This window comes from Eublepharis macularius, chromosome 7 (genome assembly GCF_028583425.1).
Source record: "Eublepharis macularius isolate TG4126 chromosome 7, MPM_Emac_v1.0, whole genome shotgun sequence".
In the NCBI taxonomy this organism is placed as follows: domain Eukaryota; kingdom Metazoa; phylum Chordata; class Lepidosauria; order Squamata; family Eublepharidae; genus Eublepharis; species Eublepharis macularius.
The window spans coordinates 123,592,136-123,612,918 of record NC_072796.1 but is presented as its reverse complement, the minus strand read 5'-3'; the positions used below and the strand labels follow the sequence as shown (position 1 = coordinate 123,612,918).

At 43.7% G+C, this 20,783-nt stretch overlaps 1 protein-coding gene across 5 annotated transcripts in view; it reads left to right on the top strand.

Annotated features, from left to right (window-relative positions):
- Positions 1–20,783, top strand: part of ENPP2 (ectonucleotide pyrophosphatase/phosphodiesterase 2) — a 103,881-nt gene that overhangs the window by 69,256 nt on the left and 13,842 nt on the right. For 3 of the 5 annotated variants that reach the window (XM_054984607.1, XM_054984604.1, XM_054984606.1), the window contains 9 exons: positions 1,875–2,002; positions 6,510–6,597; positions 7,529–7,616; positions 11,107–11,279; positions 13,362–13,410; positions 14,893–14,982; positions 16,927–17,063; positions 18,396–18,531; positions 20,419–20,496. In XM_054984607.1, the coding sequence (XP_054840582.1) occupies positions 1,875–2,002; positions 6,510–6,597; positions 7,529–7,616; positions 11,107–11,279; positions 13,362–13,410; positions 14,893–14,982; positions 16,927–17,063; positions 18,396–18,531; positions 20,419–20,496 (967 nt within the window). The remainder of the gene's footprint in view (positions 1–1,874; positions 2,003–6,509; positions 6,598–7,528; positions 7,617–11,106; positions 11,280–13,361; positions 13,411–14,892; positions 14,983–16,926; positions 17,064–18,395; positions 18,532–20,418; positions 20,497–20,783) is intronic. The other 2 variants (XM_054984605.1, XM_054984608.1) reach the window with 1 other exon arrangement.

The window sequence follows — 20,783 nt, the reverse complement described above, 5'->3', positions numbered from 1 at the left end:
TTTCTAGCATGAAGACATTGAACCACGCTTTTTAAAAAAATGGTGTCTCATACAGAAAACTCAGGTCTTCTCCGAACATTTGTAGGCCAGTAATGCAGTTTGCATGGGAGTGGAGCAGCCGCTCTAAGTAACGTGCAAAGTGAATGTTTCGTGTGAGGTGCACAGAGGATGGATCTGTGAAATTATTTCCCCTCAAAGTGGCTGCTGTATGTGGTGCCCTCGCTTCGTAGGTGAGATTATTGGGTGGCAGAAAGTGAGAGTGTGAGATCCCATTTCGCTCATGCATCCTTGTTACGTTAAATTCTGAATGAGGCCAAAGATGAAGTGAGACTACAAATATTTGGTGGGATTAATTTGGCGGGGTGCATTTCTTAGCATGGAAGGATTGATAGGAGAACCTCACTGAATGCCTTTCAGCAAAAATTCCCACAAATGTTTTGAAGAAACTATATAATCCATAACCAAGAACAACTTTATGTTAATGGTTGTTGTGGATTTTCTGGGCTGTATAGCCGTGGTCTTGGCATTGTAGTTCCTGATGTTTCGCCAGCAGCTGTGACTGGCATCTTCAGAGGTGTAGCACCAAAAGACTGAGATCTCTCAGTGTCACAGTGTGGAGAAGATGTTGGCAGGTAATTTATATCTACTCAGGAAGGTGGGTTTGGGCTGAGTCATCCTGTAAGAGTTTCCCAGGGTGTGGAATGCTAATGGAGGGAGGCTTCACTGTATCCTGAGGAGGTTCTTTTGCATATGGATTGGTGCTTGATATGCTAATCTTCTCTGCAGGGCTATTATAGGATGTAGAGTATTTTGTTTGCCTGGTGTTTTTCAGGACTGGAAACCATGCTCTATTCATTCTTAAAGTCTATTCTTTCCTGTTGAAATTGTGCTTATGCTTATGAATTTCAATGGCTTCCCTGTGCAATCTGACGAAGTAGTTGGAAGTGTTGTCCAGTATTTTAGTGTCCTGGAATGGGATACTGTGTCCTGTTTGAGTTAGGCTATGTTCAGCCACTGCTGATTTTTCCGAATGGCCAAGTCTGCAATGTCTTTCATGTTCTTTTATTCTTGTCTGGATGCTACGCTGTGTGGTCCCGATGTAAACTTGTCCACAGCTGCAGGGTATGTGGTATACTCCTGCAAAAACTCTAGCTACACCCTGGGAAACTCTTACAGGATGACTCAGCCCAAACCCACCTTCCTGAGTAGATATAAATGACCTGCCAACATCTTTTCCACACTGTGACACTGAGAGATCTCTGTCTTTTGGTGCTACACCTCTGAAGATACCAGTCACAGCTGCTGGTGAAACGTCAGGAACTACAATGCCAAGACCACGGCTATACAGCCTGGAAAATCCACCACAACCATCATTCTCCAGCCATGAAAGCCTTCGACAATATAACTTTATGTTAAAATTCTTACAAGTGGTTGGTGGCTTGGATTTGATGACAAAAAGATGTAATTAGGAAAACTCGTTCGCTTTGATTCATGTTTATTTTTGAAGACCCATTTGTTTTTGTATCCCCTTAGTTTTTTGCTGCTTATTTTAGTTCACCATTGGTGTTTTTCGTGACAAATGTTGTCTCTAAGAAGCAATCCTTGCATTTAGAAAATATTCTTGTTCTCTGCCAAGATTGATTTTTTTTTTTTAGGATGCCAGAACTGTACTCTAAGAAGGGATTTTGGATTTACATTGCCAAAACAAATGGGGATCTTTCATTTGTTTCATTTCCCATCCATTCCTGCTAGTTTCTTTCATAGAAACAAGTGGAGGCTCATTAGTTTACTTGTACATTTTGTTTTCAAATGGGAGTCACAACTCTGTTGATGCCCCGCGAGGCTCCTTCTAAATTACTTTCTTCTTGTTTCAGTGCAAGAGACCAGACCAGCACTTTAAGCCTTATCTAAAACAGCATCTTCCCAAACGGTTGCATTACGCTAATAACCGAAGAATTGAGGATGTCCACTTGTTAGTGGAAAGAAGATGGCATGTGGCCAAGTAAATACGATGTCTTCCTCTTTTAAAATGCCTTTTACTTTTGTTTACATGTTTCTTATTGACTGATACAAAGCTTATAAACCTATTAATGTTCTTGGATCCCTCAACTTGGATGAGAAATCACCTGTGTTATCTTTACACCCATGCCATACGGCTGTTGCCAGTGGGTTCCTTCATGTAACAAACAAAGGCAATCCCTGGTAAATACTGAAACACAGAATGGAAAAACCACCCGGGGATAACAAAACGAAATTCACATGTATTCACTAGAAATAATGCGTAATTATGTTTAAAGTGACAGTGCTCTACATGACCAATAATAAATGCAATGAACACAAAGGAATACAGTTCATACAATAATATTTCCAAAGTCTGTAACAGGGGACTAAAAGCCCCGTTCCATCCAACTCAGGGAACAAGGACAAGTACTCCAAGTTCATAAATGAGGTAAGTTCATAATTGCAATGTTCCAAATATGTTTCTTTTCTTTGTTGCTGTAGGTATCTTCCTATTATTCAAATTGGAGATCCTTGGTTGGACGGAACGGGGCTTTTAGTCCCCTGGTACAGTCTTTGGAAATATTATTGCATGAACTGTATTCCTTTGTGTTCATTGCATTTATTATTGGTTATGTAGAGCACTGTCACTTTAAACATAATTAAGTGGGTTCCTCCATGGCAAGACCAGAAGAATGAAAAGAAAAGAGATAAAGAAACTAAAAGAAACTAAAAGAAAAGAGATAAAGACTGACACTAGAGATAAAGACTGACACATTTTCAGGGTGCAGTCAAGAATATACTAGGAGAGTCGTATGTTTTTTTCACTCTCTGTATTTAGAAAATGTATATGCCGCCTTGGTTTTCATCTATACAGTAAAAAGCACAAAGGAGTAACAGTGTAATGATGACAGAAATACAAAGTGCTATTGCAGAACACAATATGGTAAGATTGAACAATTTTATATGTATGTTGTTATGCACCAACGATAACAAAAACCCTTCCTCAAAATCATAAATTCATCAATGTACGTGAGGAATCCACATAGCTTGTATAATTACGTGACAATATTATATTGATGACCTTATGGTTGTGTATGTGTTTGTCACTGGTGGTGTGTAATAACATACGTATGAAGTTATTCATCCCAGACTTTGATGTCCCGGTTAGCCTGATCTTGTCAAATCTCAGCTGCTAAGCAGGGTTGGCCCTTGTGAGTAATTGGATGGGAGCTGGGCTTTTTTTCTGGGAAAACTGCTGGTGGAACTCCGTGAGTTGCCCTCGGAGAAAATGGTCACATGGCTGGTGGCCCCGCCCCCTGATCTCCAGACAGAGGGGAGTTGAGATTGAAACTCTAAACTCCCCTCTGTCTGGAGATCAGGGGGCGGGGCCACCAGCCATGTGACCATTTTCAAGAGGTTCCGGAACTCCATTCCCTTGAGTTCCTGCTGAAAAAAAGCACTGGATGGGAGACCACTGAGGAAGCCATAAGAGTTGCTATGCAGAGGCAGGCAATGGCAAACAACCTCTGCTCATCTCTTGCCCTGAAAACTCTACAAGATCGCTGTATGTTGGCTGTGAATACTTTCTGCTACCTGTCCAATCATATCATTTGTGCTACACAGTACCACTGCATATTTCTGCCGTGGTTTTCTAAGCAGCATAACCGTAATGCTGGTGAAGTTTATGTTTTCATATCCTGTTTTTTTTTTGATAAAGTACAAAGAGATTGTCAGCTGTCAGCCTGGATGTCAGATTTGATCTGCAAAGCCTCTACAGAGGAATTTTAATCAAGATTTAAATCAAGGCATGCTAAAATGTTTTGCCCTCAGTTACTCATGAGGAAAATAATGTTTCCCCAGTATTGTAAGAGAGATTCTTGAGGTTTCATCTCTCTTTGGATCTAATACCCTCACCTCTTGGATGACACTAGTTTTATTTAGGGGTGTGCAAGCCAAAAAATTTCGGCTAAAGCCGAAAGCCGAAAGAAGAATCTCTTTCGAATAAGCCGAAAGCCTAAACGGCCAGCCGTTTCGGCTTTCGGCTTTCGGCTTTGTTTCGGCTTTCTTTCGGCTTTCGGCTTTCGGCTTTTTCAATGGGAAAATGCCTCCGTCTTCCCGGACGTCTGGGGGAGGCATTTTCCCACCGAATCAGCCCAAAATTGGTGGGGACCTTCCCCTAACCCCTCTCTAAAACCCCCCCAAGTTTCAGACCGATTGGACTTTGGGGGGCCATGTTATGGCCCCCCAAATCATGTCCCCCTATCCTCCCATAAGAAAGCGAAGGAGCAGCATATTGTTAGCATGCTGCTGCTCATCTTCTTCATTATTTCCTATGGGGGAAAAATGAAGAAGCAGGCTTCCTTTGCCAGGGGTGGCATTTTGCATGCAAAATGCCCCCCAGCCCTCAGGGGCCCTTCTCCCACCCCTCCTCCCACCCCCCACCAAGGCTCAGCCTGCTCCCACTTGGGGGGGGGCATTTCATGGCCTCCCCAAGTAGGTGCTCTCATCTCTACCACTGACAGCTGGGGGAGGCTTGTCTTGCCAGGGGTGGCATTTTGCATGCAAAATGCCCCCCAACCCTCTGGGGCCCTTCTCCCACCCTTCCTCCCACCCCCCACCAAGGCTCAGACTGCTCCCACTTGGGGGGCCATTTCATGGCCTCCCCAAGTAGGTGCTCTTTTCTCTACCACTGACAGCTGGGGGAGGCTTGTCTTGCCAGGAGTGGCATTTTGCATGCAAAATGCCCCCCAACCCTCTGGGGCCCTTCTCCCACCCTTCCTCCCACTCCCCACCAAGGCTCAGACTGCTCCCACTTGGGGGGGGGCATTTCATGGCCTCCCCAAGTAGGTGCTCTTTTCTCTACCACTGACAGCTGGGGGAGGCTTGTCTTCCCAGGGGTGGCATTTTGCATGCAAAATGCCCCCCAGCCCTCAGGGGCCCTTCTTCCACCCCTCCTCCCACCCCCCACCAAGGCTCAGCCTGCTCCCACTTGGGGGGGCCATTTCATGGCCTCCCCAAGTAGGTCCTCTCAGCCCCTAAAGTCCACCCCTTACAGCCCCACACAAACCCAATTCCCCCCCAGCTGCCACACACAGACCCAAATCCCCACATTAGCCCCTCACAGACCCAAATCCACCCCCACCTGCCCCACACCCATAACCCCAGGAACAGGCTGGCAAAGGCCAGCCCTCTCCCTTTGTTCCCTATGCTGGGAACTTCTAAACTCTCTTTCCCTGGGCAATTCTGCACAGCCCAGGGGTGCCACAATGGTGGGCACACTTCTGAGTGCCAGCTGGTCCCTGTGAAAGAGCACCTGGACCACAGACACCCTCCCTCAAATTCCCCCACCACCTACAGAGATGGCTGGCCAGCCAGCCCCATTGTTCCCTATGATGGGAACCAACTGCACAACAAAGAATAAAACACGAACAACACAAAATAAAGTTTTTTAAAAATTATTTTCTCCCTTTCAAAGTACAAGTAGGCAAAGCATTATGACACATTACACCAGCAGTCCCCCACACAGAAAAATTAACACAACTCACTTAACATCAGAGAATCACAAAACACGATTCCTGTCAAAAACACTTTATTTCTTGAACAGCTTTAGGTTACACAGCAGGGGGGCACACCAAAGGGCATGGCAGCAGTATCTTACACAAAAATAACACAACTCACTTAACATCAGAGAATCACAAAAGCACAATTCCTGTCAAAACACTTTATTTCTTGAACAGCTTTAGGATACACAGCAGGGGAGCACACCAAAGGGCATGATAGAAGTGTACTACACAAAATAATACAACCCACTTCACCGTTTTTGACAGCAGTTGTGTTTGTGTGATTCTCTGATGTGAAGTGAGTTGTGTTATTTTTATGTAGTACACTGCTTTCATGCCCTGTTGTGCCTTCCTACTGTGTAACCTAAAGCAGTTAAGGAAATAAAGTGCTTTTGACAGCAATATTTTGGGGTGATTCTCTGATGTTAAGTGAGTTGTGTTATTTTTGTGTAAGATACTGCTGCCATGCCCTTTGGTGTGCCCCCCTGCTGTGTAACCTAAAGCTGTTCAAGAAATAAAGTGTTTTTGACAGGAATTGTGATTTTGTGATTCTCTGATGTTTTTTTCTTTCGGCTAAGCCGAAACGTTTCGGCTTTCTCCGAAACGTTTCGGCTAACCTGAAAGAAGCCGAAACACTTTTGTTTCAGCTTTCTTTCGGCATTCAGAAAGCTGAAACGCACATCCCTAGTTTTATTCTAAGGCCTGCCCGTCTGCACAAACCATCATGAAGAGGTTGGATTGTCCTGAAAAAGATGTTTCCACTTCCCAGAGCACTTTCTGGAGAATCATGTCCCCCTCCCACCCCCGAGAATGTCAAAGTTTGCCATCTTTAGCCTAAGATTATAAAGAATCATCTTTTACCATTTAATTAGAGTATTTTGCAGAAATCTTATCTAGCTACATTTGAACTAAGTGATGATTTTACACACAGTCTTTTTGAACACTTAGGAGGCCCGGAGATGTCTTCAAGAAAATAACAGGAAAGTGCCTTTTCCAAGGAGACCATGGCTATGACAACAAGATTAATAGCATGCAGGTAAGGGCTGCAGCTTACTTGGAAGAAAGGTGGTGGTAGTAAAAGGGAATCTACAAAGGGCATTGTTAGCACAAACAGAACTTTATAATAATGAATTATAATTACATAAACTGCAATCTTGGACCCTCCTGGGGTTGCCATAAAATAAACCCATTCTAAAACTGCATGGAAAAAACCAGAGAGAGAAATATTTTAATTGTGCATGACTGCTGGGTGTAATGCTTTTATGTTTATGCGGAAAGAGCTTTGTTGAAGAGCACGTAAAGGGATTATGTCTAATTCCTGTGTATGACCTCACGCAAATCTCTGTGTGTCAAATAACTCATTTAGATTGCAGTCTCTCAATGTGAAAAGATTGTTTCAGATTTCAGCAAATCTTATTCAGGGCTGCATAAATTATGTGCTTGAAAAAATTCACCATTTCTATATTGAGGTGATGCAAATTTTGAATCAAGAAGAGCTGGATTTTGCAATCTGCATAGGCAATGCATTTATTTTTAGTTGGGAGCAATACCCTCTTGGGACTGTTTCAGATTAGAAATGACATGTGTGGAAGACTGAAGCCCCTTCCTCATGTGTACTGCAGTCATGCACTAAACTAGGTACCACACACATGGGGATGGAGGAGAATCCACAACTCACATCTGAATGTTACGTAGGATGCAGAGAACCATCCCTGAACCCAGCCATAAGGAGCCTTTAAAAGCCATATTTGGCTTCAGAAATTTGTACCAGATGCCAACATACTTTAAGCCCATCTTTCCACTCATAACAGGGCTAGAATGTCACTTTAAAAATATTAAATACTTAATTTTTAGGATGTTGAATTCGGTGCCAAATACAAAATAGTGTATGTGCGTTTTTTCCTGCATTTGTCTGGAATTTTAGATGATCCTAAATAATTTGCTTAATTTCTTCATTTCTCATTTAGACTGTCTTTGTAGGCTATGGCCCTTCATTTAAATACAGGACAAAAGTCCCTCCATTTGAAAATATAGAACTTTACAATGTTATGTGTGGTAAGTAGCATCGCTTTTTAAACTAAATTCCATAACATGAACCCAGGTACATATGTACGTGTGTGCCATCAAGTCACATTCGACTTACGCTGATCCCAGCAAGGGGTTTTTAAGGCGAGTGAGAAGCAGAAGTGGTTTGCCATTGCCTTCCTCTGCAGAGCCTCTGTTGGAGGTCACCCATCCACATACCAAGCCTGCTTCTGACGAAGAGAGCTGTGGTTCTCGAAAGCTTATGCCTCAGTAAAGTTGGTTAGTCTTAAAGGTGCTACTGGACTTTTTACTATTTTGCAAGCCTGCTTAGTTTCTGAGATCTGACAAGACTGGGCTATACCATGCCACCTTTTCTCCCATGAACTCAGGTTCTCATGCCTGAGCAATGTCACAGCCACCCCCCCCCATGTCCCCACCCCCAGCTCTCCCGCTCGTTGCCAAACTTGGCCTGGAAACCCTCATTCTGAGTCTGCAGGGTTGTTGTTTTTTTGTTTCCAATGGCTCTGTTGTAAATATTGGCTGAAGGGCTGCATGTCTCTTTGAGGTCTGTTTAGGTTATGGGCCACACTTTACTGTGATAAATCATGGACAATCCATCAATTCACTGAAGCAAACTGAGTAAGGCAGGAAAGGCCTTATAGTTATCACAATGTAAACTCTTAAAGTTTCATTTTTCAGATGTTGTTGCCCTGGAAATTGGGGGCGGGTACAAGTCTGGAAAATGCTCCTTCCCTTTGGTATAATTTTTTGGGGGTGGTTGTGTGTTATGTGCCATCAAGTTGCCTCCGACCTATGGCGATCCTATGAAGGAAAGACCTCCAAAATGTCCTATCATTAACAGACTTGATCAGATCCTGCACACTGGAGGACGTGGCTTCTTTTATTGAATCCAGCCATTTTGGAGTAGCCAGCTGGGTGACCTTGGGTCAGTCACAGCTTCTTGGAGCTCTCTCAGCCCCACCCACCTCACAGGGTATTTTGTTGTGGGGATAATAATAACATACTTTGTAAACCGCTCTGAGTGGGCATTAAGTTGTCCTGAGGGATAGTATATAAATTGAATGTTGTTGTTGTTATTATTTCATTTTAGGTCTTCCTCTTTCCCTACTGCCTTCCACTTTTCCTAGCATTATTAACTTTTCCAGAGAATCTTGTCTTTTCATAATGTCACCAAAGTACTATAGCCTTAGTTTTGTTATTTTAGCACTAGAAGAAATGATCTTCTGCTGTAATACTGCATCTTGCAGAATGTAGTGTATCAGTAAAGATATTGGTTAATTCAAGATGGGTAGCTGTGTTAGTCTGTCTGTAGCAGTAGAAACGAGCAAGAGTCCAGTAGCACCTATAAGACTAACAAAATCTGTGTTAGGATATGAGCTTTTGTGTGAGTCACAGCTCACTTCTTCAGGCTAGATAAACAGGTGGCATGTGCTCCAACAGAAAATGTTAGAGAAGTTCTGGAAATACACTCTTGGCACAATATTTCATCAAACTTGATTGTTCAATTTCTACCCATAAATCTCTCACACACTTTCTGATCACCATTAATGCTGTCACATTAAGCTGCTGCAGCCTGAAGGTCATTTGGTGTAGTGGTTAAGAGCGTGGGACTCTAGTCTGGAGAACCGGGTTTGATTCCCCACTCCTCCACTTGAAGCCAGCTGGGTGACCTTGGGCTAGTCACGGCTCTCTGGAGCTCTCTCAGCCCCACCCACCTCATAGGGTGTTTTGTTGTGGGGATAATAATGACATACTTTGTAAACCGCTCTGAGTGGGCATTAAGTTGTCCTGAAGGGCGGTATATAAATCAAATGTTGTTGTTGTTGTTGTTATCAATACTTGCAGTGAGCTACTTTTACTACACACACAAAGCTATGCTACTCTTAGCTTTGAGAAGGCAAGTTCCAAAGAATGTCAGGGTAACTACCAGAGCCACTGACTGTTACTGTTTGTACCTCCGCAAAGATGATCTCTGCCTTATTATTCTATCTTATTCTGAAAGAACCAAAGGGTTAAATCTACATCTTCCAGCTCTAGCCTTGAATGCCTGCCTATTCCGTTTTATCATGAGTTTGCTGGTGCCAGCTTAACTGCTCTCATTCCTAAATGTGAACTATCATCTGTCAATCCATCATTCTATGAAGATCACATACATCTGATTTGACTTGTTATAGAACTGTACGAGATCGTTTTGTACTGTAAACAATTTTTTACATGTTGACTGAAAGGTATAAAACACAGGTGCCGATGGCCATTTCTACACTACTCACCTTCATCCACAACACTGCGGAACGTCGCGAAAAAAACCACAGAAGATAGCATCTTCTCATGCGAGTTTTGCGCGATGTCGTGCAAAACCCGCACGAGAAGACGCTATCTTCCGCGTTTTTTTCACAACGTTCCTCAGCGTTCCGGATGCAGGTGAGTAGTGTGGAAATGGCCGATGTTTCACTGTATGCGTTTACTACCTGACTGCATCAAAGGTTTACTGCTAAATAAACCTTTTCTCATTTCATGATTCCCAAGTTTAAGCCTTGAGTTTTGGGGCCAAGCTACAAGTGATGAATGACACTTGAACGGCAAGTGGATTGAGTGGAGGGCAAGTGAACAGGGAGAAATACACTTGCTGTTCAAGTGTCATTCATCACTTGTAGCTTGGCCCTTGGTTTCTCAGACTGGTAGTGAAGTGGGGAAATCTACAATTGGCTAAGGATGTTAGTTTTATTTCCCCTTCAGAAAACAGTTGTGCTGAACTTGTTACAGTATGGCAATGAGAGCAAAACCCACTGCCCATCACTTAGATAAAACCCATAAGAGTGGGGTGTGTGGGTATGTACAATGTAGAGGTCTGAGTCTGTGCAGAAGCCTAATGCATATTCATGGGGTGAATGTACTATATTTTACAGCCTAGATAATACTACTAATAAGCTTCCATCCACCCATCCATTCATAGTGTATCTTATGTACAGTCAGGGCTCATTTTGAGGAGGAACGCGCAGGAACGCAGTTCCAGCAGTTCTCCAAAGAGGTCACATGTCAGGTGGCCCTGCCCACCTGATTTTTGGCCATTTTGGGCCCATTTTGGCCTGGATTGGGCCCCAAATGGCCAGGATTGGGCCTAAAACAGCCAGGGTTGGTCCAAATACAGCCAGAATCGGGCCTCTTACGGGTGGTAGAGCACTCTCCTGCTCAGCAGCAGCTCAATTCTGACCATTTTGGGCACCTTTTCAGCCATTTTCAGCCCCCTTTTGCCATTTTGGGCCCAATTTCGGCCCTGAATGTCCAGGATTGGGTCCAAAACAGCCAGGATAGGTGATGTCAGGGGATGTGGCATATGCAAATCAATTATGCTAGTGACACACTTCCGGTGATGGCAAGGAGTGTGGCATATGCGAATGAGTTATGCTAATGAGTTGTGCTAATGAGTCCCTGCAGCTCTTTTTCTACGAAATGACCCCTGTGTACAGTTATTTTTCTCCCATTCTTAATCCCTTGCCAGATCTTCTTGGATTAAAGGCTGCCCCTAACAATGGGACCCATGGAAGTTTAAATCATCTCCTTCGGAGCAATACTTATAAACCAGCTATGCCAGATGAAGTTGCTAGGCCACTCTACCCTGTAGCTACACCACCTTCATCCGACTATGACCTGGGATGTACATGTGACGACAAGGTAAATTTACAGTAACTCTTAGCACTTTGTGGTCCAGGTGACTATTTTTAATATCTCCTAAAAACCCTTGAAATACTTGATGGCACCCGTTATTTGCTGTAAGCTAATCTCAAATGGAAAAATCAGGAGATTTTTTTAAACTGCAGATCTTCTGTTCTGAGGCCATTTCCACTGGGGCCATTTCCACATGCCCTTAAAGGGATGGCCCGCTCAGGGAATGCTGGTGACGTTGCCTTTTGCAAAACTTCTGCGGGCTGTTTGGCTTCTGTGACTGCAGAAAAGCCGCTGAAAAAACAGAAGCCAAACGGTCTGCAGCCATTTTGCAAATGGAGACATCTGGATTCCTGGGGAAAAGGCACCAGCATTCGGTGAGTGAGCCGTTCCTTTAAGGGCGTGTGGGAACGATCTGGGACTAGTACTCAATCTTCTCGCAATATGATAGACTTTGGATTTGTACGTCTCCTTGAAATTGTATCAGGCTTGAGAATAAGGCTATTTTAACTGAGTTAATGAGCCAAGTTTCTTTGGCAAAGGGAGCAGAAAAAACTGGACTGGGGATAAAGTATCTGCGTCCTCTATTAAAACATTGTAGGTGGGAGCCTTATCTTACTGGCATGCTGGACTAAGTACCAAGGTTTGTAAAGAAGGAGAGCTGCTGAAAGTAGTGGCAGCTGGTGAACAGTAGGGGCAGTCTGGGTAGAAAAAGGCTGCCACCACTGTCAAGCGGTGGCTGGAAAGGACAAGGTTTCAGGAATTGAGATAGAGGTGAAAGAAGAGGTGGCAGAAATGGTTGCTGTGCAGGTGTGTAGTTGCTAACTTGTTTTTGCTTTATTAAACAAACTTCCAAGAATCTCATTATTTTTCATTACCAGAGTGACCATAAATAAAGAGCATCTCAGGCAAATGAGAGAGTGAGTAGTTTTATCACGATAGCCACAGTGAAATCCGTAAAAACTATCTATGAAAGGCAGGTAGAAATGTCAGACCAGTGTACCAGCATAACAATCCACAGTGCTGGTTTTTAAAATGTAAACTGGCCCAAGAAGGGCCAGTTTTCATGTAGCTTTATTATTATTATATCTAGAGTATGGATCAAAAAACATAGGGCCAGGAACAGACCAGGGGAGATTTCTACAAACCTGAGGAAAGCCCAATGTTTGCAGAAAAGTCAGAAAACTAAAAAAAAAAAAAACCCCGGGATGTTAAAAAACAACAATAGAAGCAACATCTGTAGCTTTAAGAGATGAATGTCCACCAAAATCTTGGCGGCTATTTTAGGGGTTGCTATGCAACTGCAACAGTATTACTGAGCCTTCGGATTTTTGGTTTCTGTCAGTCAAAGATTGGGAGGAGAGACTGAAAAAGATAACAAGATGAAGGGAAAGGAAAGAAGGAAGGAAAAGGGAGAGAAGAAGGAGAGATCGGTTGGGAAGAACAGAACAAGGTAGTTAGGGTGCGAGAGTAGAAAAGGAGAGAGGCAGGCAAGAAGGAAGAAGGGATCAGATAAAGGTTGGTGGATGGATGGGAGGGAGAGAAGAAAGCAGGGGAAGGGGAGCGGCTATGGGGCTGCAGGGGGAGGGAAAAGGGAAATAATATGGGGAAGAAGATACAGGGGGGGGGGGAGTTAAATTTCCCCTGCTTGTAGGAAGTCCTGGCGAGTTGTGAGAGTCCTGGACAGATGGGACTTGGGGGATAGCAAGTCCTGTTACAAAACATTCCTGCCTGGGATAGAACTGCATGTTGGGAACAAGAAATTGCCTAGCAGCCTTATCATGTGCTCATACATTAATCCGTGTGGTGAACGTTGTCGGCTTGGTTGTGTGAAGCGTCTTTAACACTGAGCAGAGTGTTTTCACTGCTACAAAATCCCTGATAAAGAGAAGCTTAGGAATTCCGATTCTTTATTGTACCAGAAATGTAGCATACCTTTGCACTGATTCGCTTTCACAAATTAGGAAATATTATCAACAACAGTTTTCACGGGAGTAGCATGGATTTCTAGCTAAACAGTGGAAATGGGACATGAGAGAACGTTCTTTCAGTTTAGCCTCTGATCTGCTACGGTCTTTCTCTTCTTCATAGAATAAGTTGGACGAACTCAATAGGCGTCTTCATGTCAAAGGGACAGAAGGTAAGGCCGCAATGGCAAATTCCATACTTTATTTTCCATTCTTTATTTTCCCATATTCAGCTTAGTACACTGTAATTTAAAGTAGCAAGAAAATTGATGTGCCAGCCAGATATTCAGAATTCCATTTTAACCTGGAGTTTGGGGGGGGGGGGAATCAGAGAAGGCAAGAGTGTGTTTAATAGCCAAGTTTATTATCTGAACCCCAAATCATCCCCAAAGTTTGGTTTTAAACATTTAATATGGAGTTTAATGATAATCCAACAATGGTGGAGAGTGCCCTCAAGTGCCCCTGGTCTTCATTGGAGGTCTCCCATCCATTTACTAACAAAGGCCGACCTTGCTTAGTTTCTGAGATCTGATGAGATCAGGCTCACCTGGGCTATCCAGGTCAAGGTAATCCAATAATAGTAGTTAGTTTTTGCTCAATAGCACTGTGACCTTAAATGGTCGCTGCTGCTAATTGTCCCTGATCTTTCAGAACATTGCTACCCTATGCTGATTTAACATCCTGTTTTGTGGTGTATGTGTTGATCATACCTCTGGCAAGAATGCACACGCACAACTCTGCCCTACATATTGATGTGCTTCCATGCGATCAGGCACCAATCTAGCAAATATTAGAAATACTAGCAACAAAGCCTGTTGTGGGGAAAAAATACAACGGGCACTAGAAAGTGGAGGGCAGGCAGGTGGGCATTCCTTCCTACTCCTCCATCACTGATCCTGGCTGAATGAAGGCAGGGGGGCAGGTACGGCCACCTCCTCTGTGCCTGATCCCAGCCAAGTGAAGGTGGGGGGCATGCATTGCCGTCTGCTCCACTCCTGATACTGGCCGGCTGAAGGGGGGTGGGCGTTGCCACCTGCTCAGCTTCTGATCTCAGTTGGGTGAAGGCAGAGGGCAGGCATTGCCACCTGCTCCGCTCCTGATCCCAGCTGGGTGAAGGTGGAGGGCAAGCATTGCCACCTGCTCTGCTTCTGATCCCAGCTGTGTGAAGGCGGGGGACAGGCATTGCCACCTGCTTTGCTCCTCATCCTAGCTGGGTGAAGAGGGGATGGGCTGCCTCATCTGGGCTTCCCTCCACAGCAGCGCCATCTGGAGGCACACCAGGGTAGGAAGTGAGTTGTCTTGAATGCTCTTAGCCTTTTATATAGTAGGCTGCTATTAACCTGGAACAACTATTGCAATACATAGGGGGGAATCCTTAGCACTGACTGGGGGAGTTGTTCACTTGTTTAACCCTTCCTGTGTACTAGGGCAAGTCCACACAGCATTCTCCTGCAGCACAAGATACAGCAGGCTCCCTCCTTCTGGCAGTCAAGATAATTGATTGCTAGGAAAGCTCAGGTTGAGCATGCCTGCTAGGTACAGAACACAGCAGAGCTTGCCCAGTATGGGTAGCATCCAGCCAGCTTTCTCACTCAATATCCCCTAATTTCCCTCCTTGCTACAGCCCCCATCTCATATATCTTTTGTCCATGCAGGTCCCATGATCCCCAGCATAACCATTTTGGTGGCCAAAGGGGACCACCTGTTCCCTTTTTCACCGGAACCCAACCCACTCTGTGCATCAGGTCTGTCTTTTTTTCCCCCGTAGGGGACATCTGAGCTGAGGTGGGGAGGAAACAATACGGTTCATTCCTCATCCTTCCTTTTATTCAGCAACAGCATAAATAATATAATAATTAGTACTGCAAGACTTAGAGGCAAACTATATATTAGAGAGCTGTGATTAGATGACTTGACGCTTTCTTTCTTTAATTTACTTTATAGTACGCCTTTCTCCTTGAGACTCAAGGTGGAGCACACAGTGGAAGTCAATGCAATGTAGTGTAAATCAGTGCAGACGTAATGTGAAAAATCAGCTTCAGGGTGCCCAGTACGGAATGGAGCCTTGGTACTGGATTGGGCTTGACCCCGTTCCCATGGCTGTTGCCCTTGTCATATGCCTATAGATCAAGATGGGTAGCCATGTTAGGCTGTCTGTTGCTGTAGAAAAGAGCAAGAGTCCAGTAGCATCTCTAAGACTAACAAAATTTGTGGTATGAGCTTTCGTGAGGCACAGCTCAAGTAAATTGCTGTGAGTTAAAGGTGCTGTTGTTTGTCTTTGAAGGTATGTGTGGTTCTGGCATGTTATCTGAAGAAGCAGATAAGATTTTTTTAAAAAAAAATCATTTCTACTTACACATGATTCCCAATTAGTCTCCCATCCAAAGGGCTGAATGTATCACCTGCTTAGGTACTCTTACAGTGCAATCCGAAGCAGAGTTACAGTGCAATCCGAAGCAGAGTTACAGTGCAATCCGAAGCAGAGTTACAATCCGAAGCAGTTACAGTGCAATCCGAAGCAGAGTTACAGTGCAATCCGAAGCAGAGTTACACCCTTCTAAACCCACTTAAGAATGATGTAACTCTGTCTAGGGTTGCATTGCTAGATTATTGAATGGACCCCTTTGAACTAGAGAATATTAAATATGACCCGTTCTTCCATAAATAAATAAATAAAATAATTTTCTTACTTTATGGATACCCCGCTATTTGTGTCCGAGCAGAGACCCAAAGCTCCTTACAATGTTTCCCCATTTCCATTTAATTCTCATAGCAACCCTGTGAGGTAGGTTAGGCTGAGTGGCTTCAAAGTCAACCAGTGAGATTTCACAGCAGAGTAGGGATTCGAACCTGGGCGTCCCAGGTTCTAGACTGACACTCTAACTACTACACAAGGCTGGTTCTCTAATACAACTTTGTGTTTATGCAACACTTTTTAAATGTTCCAGTTGCCCCCTGTGCACCGTCCTTGCAACCCCATAAAGTAGATGAATATTATTATCCTCATGTTGTAGACCGGAGGCTGATACAGTGACTTCTCTAAGGCTGACTTTGTACATTACATTTTCAGAGGTATGCCTAAAATGGTTTATGCATACACCAAAAATGTAAAGTGTGAGTTTGCAAATAAGTGTATCATATGCATACCATTATCAGGGACCTTGGGACAGAACTCATACTGAGTCAGGCCACAGGTGCATTAAGGTCAGTATGGTCTACTGATGCTCTACCACGGAGCCATGCCCCCTGTGTGCATTCTGCTTATCTGACCTAATGGATGAAATGTCCCAGTTGCCAACTAGTGAGCTGATAACGGTGAGATTTGAGCCAAGGAGCTCAAGCTTACTCTTAGAGCCAAGCTACAAGTGACGCCTGGCACAGGTTGGACCCTTGTCAGCTTCCCTCAAGTTTTGATGGGAAATGTAGGCATCCTGGTCTTGCAGCTGTAATGGAGAGCCAAGCTGTAAAACCTGGACGCCTGCTTTTCCCATCAAAACTTGAGGTAAGCTGACAAGTGTCCAACCTGTGTAAGGCGTCACTTGTAGCTTAGCTCTTAGCCTCTATAAAACACTGGCACAGAACAGTACTGCTATAAAGTGTGAAGGTGTGAAGGTCCCCCCCCTTTGCAAAATAGCTGTAATGGATGTATTTAACTCTTTGTCCCATGCCTCCTCCTTATTATCTTGCAGATAAACACCTCCTTTATGGCCGCCCAGCTGTTCTTTATCGTACAAAATACAGCATCTTGCATCACCATGACTTTGAAAGCGGCTACAGCGAAACATTCCTGATGCCTCTTTGGACGTCTTATACCATTTCGAAACAGGTTTGTTTGCCTGAATCCACGGGCAGGGGCAAGCGGGGGAAAGGACTCATAAAGTATGAGTGCTAAATTCATTCCGCTTAAGAAATACATAAAATTACGCACCATGTCCAACTAACGATTAAAGACTTCCATATAATAAGAGAAAGCTCTGAAAATAAATATAGAATGACATACGCATTTTTTACACAATATTCTGTTAATGTGTGACCTCTTTGCCATTAAGGCACGTATTGCAATTGCCCGGATAATGGATTTATGTTCTGATCAAGAGAGCAGCATAAGCAAATGTGTGTGTGTGTGTGTATACAGGGCTTTTTTTCTGGGAAAAGAGGTGGTGGAACTCAGTGGTGGAACTCAGGACCACACAATGACGTCACTTTGGGTCAGCTGGAACAAGGGGGGAGTTTTTTAAAGTTTAAATTGCCCTTGGCGAAAATGGTCACATGGCCAGTGGCCCCGCCCCCTGATCTCCAGACAGGGGAGTTTAGATTGCCCTCTGTGCTGCTGCTGCTGCGCGGAGGGCAATCTAAACTCCCCTCTGTCTGGAGATCAGGGGGCGGGGCCACTGGCCATGTGACCATTTTCAAGAGGTGCCGGAACTCCATTTCACCACGTTCCTGCTGAAAAAAAGCCCTGTGTGTGTGTGTGTTTATTTATTTTGCGGGCAATAGGTGTGTGTATTGTTTCTATGCTTTATTTAATTATTTTATATATTATTTTAAATGCTGTTCTAATGTTCATACGTTTTCATGCTTGCCGTCTTGGTGACCCTACTGGGTGGAAAGGCAACATAAAATGTTTCAAATAAATAAATAAGATACAATTACCACAAAAAGATGAGCACCAAAAATACAATGTTGTATACCTGTTATCATAACAAAATGCATATATCTTATGTAGTACAAAAAGTAACATTGCATTAGTAGTGTACAAACTTCTTTGGGAGCCTTATTCTGTAAGTGATTATGGTATTTACTTTATAAATAAATTCCAGAGGGATTGCCCTGATAGCCTGCAGCAGCCAAATCGACGAAGTCTTGCAGCACCTTAAAGATTTCCAAATTTATTGTGTCGGACTTGTAAGTAATGTAAAGTGCTGCAAGACTCTTGGTAGTTTTGGCTTCATAGATAGTGATTTGTCCAAGGCAAGACAATGGATCCAGAGGTTGAGCTTAGCATTTGTCTCATCCAAATTCAAGTTTCTGTCTCGCTGCTAGACCACGTTAACTGTCAAAATAAAACGCTGGGCTATTTAACGAGCAAAACACTTCCAAAGATTTTCTGCTGTTAATTTATGGGGGGTTCTCTTCCCCGCTTCATCTTTCAATACAGGCAGAAGTATCTGGTGTCCCAGAGCAGCTGGTCAACTGTGTGAGACCGGACTTGCGCATTTCACCGAGCAATAGCCAGAGTTGTACACCTTACAGAGTGGACCGGCAGATGTCCTATGGATTCCTTTTTCCTCCCCGTAAGCAACAGTGGCACAATGTCTACAAATTTTGATGTGCAAGCTCATGTGTCTGTGTAAATAAATAAATATTCAGGTGGTTTGGGTCAAGTTATAAAGAAGGGAGGTGAATGTATAGGAAAGAACATGTTTCAGATTAGATTCCCCAGAGAGAGCTCCTGCCTCCTGAAGTGCTACAGGCAACTCACAGCAGTCCCTGTCTGTTTCTGTTCCAAAGCTGCCATTTTGGTACATAAACCTTTCTCCCTCTCCTCAACTGGAAGGGCTTGTCTTCTTGAAACGCTGATAGGTATTTAGCAGGGCTCTTGGGACAATCTCCTAACAAATGTTTAGTTTGTCATAGCTCACAATAGATTTTTAGGCCAAGCCCCTAACAACAACAACAACAACAACAACAACAACAACAACAACAACAACAACAACAACAACAACAACAACATTTGATTTATATATTGCCCTTCAGGACAACTTAATGCCCACTCAGAGCAGTTTACAAAGTATGCTATTATTATCCCCACAACAATAATCACTCTGTGAGGTGGGTGGGGATGAGAGAGCTCCTAGAAGCTGTGACTGACCCAAGTCACTCAGCTGGCTTCAAACAGAGGAGTGGGGAATCAAACCCGGTTCTCCAGATTAGAGTCCTGCGCTCTTAACCACTACACCAAACTGGCTCTAGCGAAAAACCCATTTGGGCCATAACAATCTTTAACAAACAGGGAACTGTGAAAATATCTCATGGGAGTTAATCTTTTGGGTGTGAAGGAGGGCTGTTCCTTATAGGGTTGCCAGCCTCCAGGGGGTAGCTGGAGATCTCCCAGAATTACAACTGATCTCCAGGCAACAGAGACCAGTTCCCCTGAAGAAAATGGCTGCTCTGTAGGGTGAACTCCATGGCATTATACCCCACTGAGGCCCCTCCCCTCCCCAAACCACACCCTCTGCAGGCTCCACACACACACACACACCCAATCTCCAGGGATTTCCCAATCTGGACCTGGCAACCCTAGTTCCTTAGCTTCCAGAAGGGTTGTGAAAGGGTGGGAGGGAGAGAGAGAATTGGGTTCTACGCATGGTTACCCTCTGGAATTTATCTCTGGAATCTTTCCTCTGTTGGATCTCATTTGTAGCAAAAGGACTGCCCATGTTTTCTACCAAAATTCTCTCACTGGGTGGTTCAGGAAATGGAGGGCCTTGGAGCAGCCAATGTCATTGGCTGAGAGCACGTTGGGTTGCAGAGATGGCCTTCCCATCCTACGGCTCCTTTTGTGAGCAGAAGAAAAGCAATCTTTCCTTACTTCCCTTAAGCCAGTGCACTTATCGTCCCATTCCCTTTGTAGTCCAAGACCAGCACATTTGTGCTGTTCCGTGTTGTGCCAATATACTACGGCAGCATAATGAAAGCACGCATAATGCTCATCTCTCACTAGGTAGCCAACATAATAGAAGCATGCATCTTCACCCCTCTCCAGTGACTTTCTGGGTAAAGCAGAGGGCAATTTTGAACCTCTAATACGTTTTCTGCTTTGTTTGGACATGAATGGAAATTCTGCTCTAATCCAGCAGCATTTACTAGTTTTCTTCCATCTGTGTCTGTATGTACACACTTCTGGTTGGGTAGCCATGTTGGTCTGCAGTAAAAGAGCAAGAATCAAATCCAGTAGTATCTTAAAGACCAACAACATTTCCAGGGTAGAAGCTTTCAAGAGTCAAGCTCTGTTCATCAGATTTGATGAAGGGATCTTTGACTCTTGAATGCTTATACTCTGAACATTTTATTCGTCTTTAAGGTGCAACTGGACTCAGATCTTGCTCTTATCTGTATGCATAGGCCAATATATCCAATTTTTAAAAAGTAGTTCTGACAGATGATTTCTTTATTTCCAGAACTAAGTTCTTCAGCAGAAGCAAAATACGATGCCTTTCTAATAACCAATGTTGTCCCCATGTTCCCTGCCTTCAAAAGTAAGTACCTTGTATGGCAATTTTGCTTTGGTGAAAGCAACTTTTGGTTCATTAGTACTTGTATTTGGCAATAATGATAAATAATGGCATAAAGTAATTTGGAGAGCTAGTTGTGTCATCTCCACAGAGCAAATCCTTCTCACTTTCTTCTCTGAAACAGCAATGTATAAAAACCTACCTTTTTAAAATATATACATGTTTTAAAAAGAGAACAATTTCTGGCTTGGTCATCTAGGAATCCCTATAAGGGTTTAGTCTTACATATTTTACATACAGAGGGAAAAAAA